Genomic DNA, 8,963 nt, shown 5'->3' with positions numbered 1-8,963 from the left:
TAGCTCCACACCTGAGGTGTCATTTAATCATTCCCTCTAGTCCACCTCTCGCCACCAGCCTGACCACATTGCTTTGTGGGTTACATTCACAGGACAGGATGTTTTCTCTTTTCCTCGCCCCAATTGTCAAGGCCTTCTGCTGGGAGCACCTCATTCCTCTTCCTCACCCCTCTGGATGAGCCTTAGCCATTAACGGTCTTGGGAATCCCCAGATCCTTTTGCTGCTATTATTAATGCATACATTGTCATTATCAAGGAGAAGTGGCTGAAGACACAAAGCTTCCTTCCCCCTAGGGACCCACTGCAGATTTAGCCATGGAACTACTCTCCCCCTAATCTAGGTGGGGTGGGTGGCAAGACATAGGGTCACTGTGCCCTGGAGATGCTCTGCGGCAGCATCCCAGCCCCATGTGCAGTACCCCCTACAGGAGCCTGTGCGTGTCACATGTCACCAGCAGCAGCTTCTAACTGGCCCTCAATGACATCACCTTATTTCAAAGCTCATTTTCAAGTAGGAGAACAGGGGAGGGGGAGTGTCAGGGATATGGGTCATGCAGACTAAAACAGAGATAAAAAAGAAGGCATTAGATGTAATTGAAACAGTTGCTCTCTAACTGTAACCTTTCTTGTACCACCTGCACACATTTCCCTTAACTCATCTGTCACTCAGTCAGTGACACCTATCTAGCTATACCTATCCTGAAACTCCGTAAGTCCAGGACTGCAGACACCAAGTTCAGGTCCCCTAACAAGGGGTTGTCCTATGAAGGGTTCCCCAGCCCATCTCCTGGGAGTCACCACGACCTCAGGCTGAAAAGGGGGTAACTTGGTTAGGCAGTAAACACAATGCTTTAAACCTGCCCGGGAGCCAAAGGCAGCATTCCAAACCCCTTCCTGCACCCCCCAAGACCCCTGCAGAGCATAATGCAGGAAAACCCCAGGCCACAGCGTCCTCTGCCTAGTGAGCCACTTTACTCCCAGAAACTTCCCCAGAGGCAGACCCCTGAGAAATCACCAAAGACCATGCAAAGGAAAAAGGTAGGGACTAAACCTCTCAGAGCTGGGATCTCTGGGTCTGGAAAGAGGGTCAGGGAAGGTTGAGAAGGAGGCTGAGGACAAGCAAATGTGGGGATTGGAGAGGCGACATCACCGGCTGGGGGGGGGGAGCTGCCGGGCCCTGACTCCCGTTACCTGTCCCCCAAGAGGGCTTCTTTCGGCTCCAAGAGGGAGGCGCCCCGACCCGGGCCCACTTCTCAGGAATCTCCTTGGGGACCGTCATGATCCCGGTTTGAGTGGGGGAGGGTGGACTGTCTTTCTATCCTTGGCCTCAGCGGTGCCAATGGGGCGACCACCCGGGGAGATGCAGGTGCTGCAGCCGCTCAGAGGGGAACCCGGGCCATCGGGCGCGCGCCCCATCTGCAGCCCAGGCCATCCTCGGGGCCGCCCTCGCCCGCCCGGGGACGCCGCGAGCTCAGCTGCTGCGCCTCCACCGCCTCCAATGTCCCCCGAGGACGCCAGCGCGCGCCGAGTGGCCCGGGCCACAGTGATCACGCCCGGGCTCCGCCCCCGCCGGCTCCCGGACTGCAGGGGCAGCAGCCTGCCAGCGCGCCGCGTAGGCGAAGCCAGCGCGGGAACCCCGCCTCCCCCTTCCCCTCCCGGGCCCCCTGGCCAATGCGGGTGAGCAGACTGCCAACGTTGTCTGGGGCAACCGCTTTCATATCCCCTACCCCCGCCCTCAAGAAAGCGAGGAGGACCGGGGTGGATGGAAAAATGAGAGAATGTTGGGGAGGAGGTGAGAGTACGGAGAGGAGATGAGAACACAGCTCCCAGGGTCCCCCAGGCCAGAGTAGGAGCTGCTGGTACCCCAAGATAAGAGTACAAGTGTTTGGGGTGGGGTGCTCAGCATCTTCCCGGCAGAGAGCCCCGCTCAGGGACCAAGAGGAAGAATTCGGTTTCCTAGGCTCCCCCCAGGATGGGTAGGGGTTTTAATTTACCTTTGCTCACACCCATACAAGTTGCCCCTCTTTCCTTTGCTCACTGAGCCATAACAACACTCACTCTTTTTTTTTTTTTTTTCCTTTTTGTCTTTTTTCCTGACCGGTAACGGGATCGCAACCCTCAGTGTCGCGCCCACACCGCGACCGGCAACGGGATCGCAACCCTCGGTGTTGCGTCCGCACTGCGCTCAACCAGTGAGCGGACCGGTCTGTATATGGGATCCGAACCCTCAGCGGGAGCGCCGCCCTCTACCGAGTGCGCCACCGGGCCGGCCCCACAACACTCACTCTTGATGGTCCCAAGGATCCCCCTCTTTGCCTGTCTTACCTGGGGGGCGCTTTTTTGCACACAGTGCCATCTCACCCAGCAAGGTCCCAGCAATCCCATGGGAGACCCTGCAGGAAGGTGACAGATGCATGAGGTAAGCCTTCATTCCCATCATCAGACCCCTTCTGAAGGTTCTTTTCTCCAGCTCTGACCCTGCTCCTCTCCCAGCCTTCCCCCATTAACTCCACCAACACTCTTTCCTCTTACTGCCCTGATGGGTCCCTGAGAAAGGGTGGACTTTTTCCTCCCATCATGCCTCCCTCTCCTTGGATAATAACATGGGGGTACTGAGAGTTTACAGAAGCCAAGTTCTGCAGGGAAATGGGGCAGAGAGGAGGCCAAATACTGACAAGAGGGGCACAGCTCTCAAGGTATCCATCCCCATGTGCCCTGCTGGTGGCAATGAATGGTGCCTGTGCTTACTGGAAAGCAGAAGTTCTCCCAAAGGGTGGGGTGGAAGGAACATAAGCCAGGAAACACCTGGCAGGGCATCAGGAAACAGGGTGGGCAGACTCCACCCTTCTCGAAATGCTTATAATTCCCCCATCCCCCCACTCCTACCCTCGTTGCTGGAGCTTCCATTATCACCTTCTCCAAGGGAGCTCACATTAGAGGCATGGCCTTCACTTCCTGCACAGTCCCCAAACTGCTTCCTCTCAGTCTGGGCCAGCCACCGTTCTGGACCAGCAGAGGGATCTTCCCAACACTGTTGGGGAGTTGCCTCTCTCTCTCTCCCACCCCAAGCCTAATCCAGTAAGTATGACACTGGGTGAAGACTCAGGGAGCATCAGTTACTCTTCCTAGCTTCCCATGTTCTTTCTTTCTCCTGTAAAGGTATAAGGCCTGGCCTACAAAACAGGCTTACAGAATCTCATCCCTACTCCCCAGCCGGGTCCAAAGGAAACTGCCAGCCGGTCACCTCCTCTTTGTCTGGGTGGAAGGCCTTCCACCTCCTCTTCCTCCTTAGTTCCCCTTCCTCCAGACTACTGAGCAAACCCCACCAGCCTGTCAGCCCCAAGAGATACTAATTGCCTGTCTGCCCAACCTCTATAATTATAGACTCTGGCCATGGCCCAGTCACCCACACCAGTTCTCCCTTCACTAGCTCAGACTCCCTCCCTGACCCCAGATCAGGCAATTCTGAAAGTCAGAAGTCCTTTTCATCCTCAACTATGGCAGGCAAGGATGCCAGGCCCAGAAAAAAAATCCTCATCCACATTTTAGAGACGCCAAGCCCTCCCCCAGGGCCCCCGGCCAGGGTCTCCACCCAGTCTGGAGTATGAGTCATGGGAGGGTATAGGGTGTGGAGGGAGAGTTTAAAGGAGAAGATGCAAGAGTGGGTATCACAGGTTCTATAGGCAGCCTCCCCTACCCCTTGGGGAAGGAGGCAATCAGGAAACACTATCAGCCTGAAGATCTGGGTTTGAGTCCCATGAAAGAGTTAATGAAGAGCTGCACACGCTGTCAGGAGTCTGGACACTGACCAGGAAAGTTGTTTTACCTCTAAGACCCTGGGGAGACTGAAAGTAGGCTTGGCCCCAGACCTCATTCCCTCTGGGGGGCTGTAATAGGAAGGGAAAGGGAGGGGGAAAACTGGGAAGGGGGACTCCCTCTCACTTCTCCTTCCCAGTCTCATAGCTTGGGTTTTCTGAACTAGTCAGGCCCATCAGCCACGTCGTCGCCCTGTCCCGGCCCCCTCTGCAGCCACATTTGGGATAAAAATAGCCAGCCCTGGGAAGGAGGCAATGCTCCATAGAGGAAACGGCCTCCTCCTCTAGGTCTGGTCCCTGCTCCCTTCCATCCAAGACCCCCCCAGCCCTTCTTTCAGAGGGGGCTGGCAGGTCAGGGAAACAGGATGAAGTGGAATCCAAGACCCTCAGCAGACTTGCCACCAACACCACCTCGGGCCATCTTCCATCGCCAAGGACAGAACCTGGGACTCCCTCCACAGCTCTGAGCTCCTAAAGCTACCACCCCTCCTGGCACCCTTGGTTTTCCTAAGGCACAGAGACCTCCACCTTACAGGGACAAAGCCTATCAGCCCTAAACTCCCTTCTCCGGGCACCTAAACCCTCGGACCCCCACAACCTTTCACACCCACAACTCTCCAGGCAGTTCTTCCCTCTCCGATGTTCTATATGCTTCTCCTTGGCACTCCGCGCCCCTTTCCTTATCTCCACGCGCCCCTACAGCACTCCATCCTCCAATCGTGCAGTTTCTCGATCTCCGCATCCTCAGGCACCCGGACACCCGCTTGTCTCCAATCATCCACTCACTCCCCTGCCCCGTCTCACCGCAGCTCCCTACTCCAAGTCCCCCGTCCTGCCCCGTTCACACCCCTGCCCGGCCCCTCCAGCCCGAGTCCGCGGCCGCAGCCGCATCTCCCTCTGCCCGCGCGGCCCCGCGCTCCCGGGCTGCCCAGCCTCGCCTCGCCTCACCTCAGCGCTCAGCGCTCGGCGCCCGCCCCGGCGGCCCCGTCCTGTCCATGCCGGGGGCTGGGGCGGGGGGCGCTCGGCTCAGCTCCCCGAGGGCTCCCGCCCCCCCCAGCTGCGGCCCCGCTCCCCCCGGGGCTTCGGCCGGCTACTTTGTGTCAGTTTCGGCCACGGCGGGGCGGAAGTGACGGAGGTGGCGGTAGAGGGCGAGGGGCGGGAGGGGATTTTGGAGAGGGTTGAGGGAGAGGGAAGGGGGAGTCGCCATCTTTGAGCGGGGCAAGGGGAGGGTCTTAACCCTTACGAGCCTTCACGTTGCCAGGCGGGGTTCCCCCCTCCCCACATCCACTCCGCATCTTAAAACAAAACAAAACAAAGAAGCAATTCGGGAGGCTAGATAGCGCTGAGATTTTATTTGGAAGAAAAGGAACAGGAGAACACTGCCTTCCCCGCAAAAAGAGAGCATCTTCTGCGGGGAGAGGCGTGAAAGCTGGAGAAGCGGTGAACGAGAATTCCCCCTGCCCCCGATTCATGCCCCTCGGAGCCTTCTGCCCTGTGTTCCTTCGCCTTCTCTCCTCGCCCTGGCTCATATCATTGTATTTCACCCTCTCCTTGAATGATAGCCCCGGAATGTCTAGGTGCTGGGTTGTTCTTCGCTTTCTATGCCTTGCTCTCTCTGGAAGGGCTGTGCTCCTCCTTACGCCCTCTCTCCGCCTCCTGGGTGGAGGCCGCTTCCCCACCCCTCACTACTACCTGGGGGCAGCGGAGTCTAGCGCCCCTGGGAGGGTAAAGGCGGGCAGCTGAAGTAACGAGAGCTAGGAGTCAGGTAGTTGGGACCAAGCCTTGGAGGGAAGTCCCCGGGGTTATGCCTCCCACTGGATGGTCGGCCTCTTCCACCCTGCAGATTCCTGCAGCCTTCCCAATCCAACATCCAGGGTGCGCACCCTCTGCCGGTTACTTTGAGCAACTACGTTCCTAGAATCCCTAAGGCTCAAAAATCCACTTGGGGTAGGAGGGGATGAGGAGTCCTAGTCACCGGACTTCATCCTCCTCCAGTTCTCCCCTGTCTAGGAGCCTTCCCAGTAAACAGAGAAGCTTCCCTGGATCTGGCATATTATTAATAAAGAGAAAGGATGTCTGTCTTGCTACCAGGTCGGTGGCTCTCTCCACTGTCCATTAGTGAAGTGAGGGCTGTCATAATCATGGCTTACACTTCATCATCGGGGTTCAGGGGGGAATTTTCAAGTCTGAGCCTTTGTGTTAGACAGACTGCAGATTCTGAGCTGGCTCTGATTCTTCAGGATGGTGCAGAGCCACCAGCAGTTGGTATGTGGCTGTACCAAGGACGGCCCCCATCAGAGGGGCCACCACAGGCACCCACCACCAGCCATTACCAGCACTGCAAGTGAAAGACAAAAGGGAAAATATCAGGTCTGACTTCCTTAGCTTCCCCTCTCCCCGCATCAAGGACTGGCAGGGAAGGGGGAGTCGATAACAAGAGAGTTCCCTGAAGTAGTTCCTGGGGTGATGGACGAGAATGTCCTGACACTAAAGCATAGTTCTTAGAGAGGAGAGAACCCCAGGAGAAGAGCTTGGTCCAGCCTTTTGCCTTAGGGAATTATTTTGCTGATGAGGTCTCTTTAACATGACATGCCCCAAAACACAAATTTTTAAATCATAGTGTTTCACTAAAAAGGGGGGAGAGGGCCAAGGAAAAAACGAAGAACATGTGGCTTGGCAAAAAGACACCGCCTAAGAGGCCAAGAGCACTATTTAAGATAAGAGAAGCTGGCTGGTTAGCTCGGTTGGTTAGAGCACGGTGTTATAACACCAAGGTCAAGGCTTCAGATCCTTGTACCAGCCAGCCACCAAAAAAAAAAAAAAAAGAGTGAGCTGGGGACCCAGGGACAGCCCTTACAGAAGGAGGTGAGCGGAGGATAGCACCAGGAAAGGCTGTCTCCTACCTGAAGACTTCAGGGCCCCAGCCAGCCACATAGGTGAAGAGCCGTGGGCCCAGATCCCGGGCAGGGTTGAGTGGGGACCCACAGTTGGCACCGATGGATAGACCAATGACCAGGACCAGCAACCCCACCACCACAGGCTCCAGACCCGCAGGCACTCCCTTGTTCTGTCTGTCCGAGATGGCCAAGATCCCCGCAATCAGCATCGCGGTGCCCAGAACCTTGGAGTTGATAGAGGCAGAAAGGTCCGCATCAGCTGCCAGGTGTTCCATCTGCCCTCTCTCACCCTAACACTCCATGCCACCACCCCCATGTCATCTGGCTTTGTCCAACACAGGCAGCTGAGGATGGAAGCAGGGGAGTTACCAAGATATAACCAACCACACATCCCACCCAGAGCCCAAATAACAGCCTAGGATAGGGCTGGCCAGTTAGCTCAGTTGGTTAGAGCATGGTGTTGTAACATCAAGGTCAAGAGTTCAGATCCCCATATGGGCCAGCCAACAAAAAGAAAAAAAAAAAAAAAAAAAAGGCTGAGGTACCAAGGGACAGGGCAAAGGTTCAGGCTCTTCCAGGTGTTCCTTTCACACCTACCTGGTCCAGGAAGCCATTGTCTAGGGACAGATAGGGGGCAGGATAGGTGGCAAAGATGGAGGCTGTCTCCTTTGGGCCAGTCACCGTCAGGTTCCCACCTGTATAGTTCTGTATGGCATCTGTGGGGGAGGGGGACACCCAGGGTTTCCATATTTGCTCATCCAATACTGTTCCAAGGCATTCCTGCCCACACACAGGTGCCCCCAACCCTGTTTCCTCCATTACCATAGTAGAGAATATAAGTGGCTCCTGAGGCACAGAAAGTGGACAGTAGCTGCACCAAGGAATAAATGGGGAGCTTGGCCCAGGGGAGGTGTCCCATGAGACACATGGCCAGGGAGACAGCTGGATTCAAGTGGGCCCCTTCAAGGATGAAGGAAAGGAAACAAGCATCAATTATTATTATTATTATTTTTTTTTTTTTTTTAAGATGACCGGTAAGGGGATCGTAACACTTGACTTGGTATTGTCAGCACCACGCCCAGCCAGTGAGCGAACCGGCCATCCCTATATGGGATCCGAACCCGGGGCCTTGGTGTTATCAGCACCGCACTCTCCCGAGTGAGCCACTGGGCCGGCCCAACAAGCATCAATTAAATGTCACTGCCAGGCACTGTCACCAGGCAACACTGTTACTCCTTGCCACAACTCTTAAGGCAGATATTATTCCCATCATATAGCTTAAGAAATTGAGGCTCAAAATAAAAAGGGCTGGCCCGTGGCTCACTCGGGAGAGTGTGGTGCTGATAACACCAAGGCCCCGGGTTCGGATCCCATATAGGGATGGCCGGTTAGCTCATCAGGTGAGCATGGTGCTGACAACACCAAGTCAAGGGTTAAGATCCCCTTACCGGTCATCTTTTTAAAAAAAAAAAAAAAAAAAGCTGGAGGCTTAACACTGCCTGGCTTTAAACTATACTACAAAGCTATAATAACCAAAACAGCATGGTAGTGGCATAAAAACAGACACATGGATCAATGGAATAGAATAGAGAATCCAGAAATCAACCATACAGCTATAGCTATCTGATCTTCAACAAAGGCACCAAGTCTACACACTGGGGAAGAGACCGCCTCTTCGGCAAATGGTGCTGGGAAAACTGGATATTCATATGTAGGAGAATAAAACTAGACCCGTACCTCTCACCATATACCAAAATCAACTAAAAATGGATTAAAGAATTAAATATCCATCCTGAAACAATAAAACTGCTTAAAGAAAACATAGGGGAAACACTTCAGGAAGTAGGTTTAGGTACAGACTTCATGAATATGACCCCAAAAGTACAGGCAAAAAAGGAAAAATAAACGAATGGGATTATATCAAACTAAAAAGCTTCTGCAGAGCAAAATAAACAATTAACAGAGTGAAAAGACAATGAACATAGTGGGAGAAAACATTTGCAAAATATATATCTGGGGCCGGCCTGGTGGCGCACTGCTACAGTGCACCGCTTGGGAGCGCGGCGGCGCTCCCGCCGAGGGTTCAGATCCCACATACAGACCGGCCGCTCACTGGCTGAGCGAGGTGCGGGCGCAACACTGAGGGTTGCGATCCCGTTGCTGGTCCCGGTCCAGTACGGGCGCAACACTGAGGGTTGTGATCTGTTGCCGGTCATGAAAAAAGACAAAAAGGAAAAAAAAAAAAAAAAAA

At 54.7% G+C, this 8,963-nt stretch overlaps 1 protein-coding gene across 1 annotated transcript in view; it reads right to left on the bottom strand.

Moving 5' to 3' along the window:
- Positions 1–6,014: 6,014 nt before the first annotated feature.
- Positions 6,015–8,963, bottom strand: part of AQP10 (aquaporin 10) — a 5,879-nt gene continuing 2,930 nt past the window's right edge. The window contains exons 3-6 of the mRNA XM_008592841.1: positions 7,535–7,672; positions 7,310–7,428; positions 6,719–6,936; positions 6,015–6,153 (exon numbers count right to left, since the gene is read on the bottom strand). Coding sequence (XP_008591063.1) covers positions 6,015–6,153; positions 6,719–6,936; positions 7,310–7,428; positions 7,535–7,672 — 614 coding nt within the window. The remainder of the gene's footprint in view (positions 6,154–6,718; positions 6,937–7,309; positions 7,429–7,534; positions 7,673–8,963) is intronic.

This window comes from Galeopterus variegatus, unplaced genomic scaffold, assembly GCF_000696425.1.
Source record: "Galeopterus variegatus unplaced genomic scaffold, G_variegatus-3.0.2 Scaffold154, whole genome shotgun sequence".
Classification (NCBI taxonomy): Eukaryota; Metazoa; Chordata; class Mammalia; order Dermoptera; family Cynocephalidae; genus Galeopterus; species Galeopterus variegatus.
Note: the sequence above shows the minus strand (reverse complement) of the source record. Positions and strands in the feature narration are given on the sequence as shown.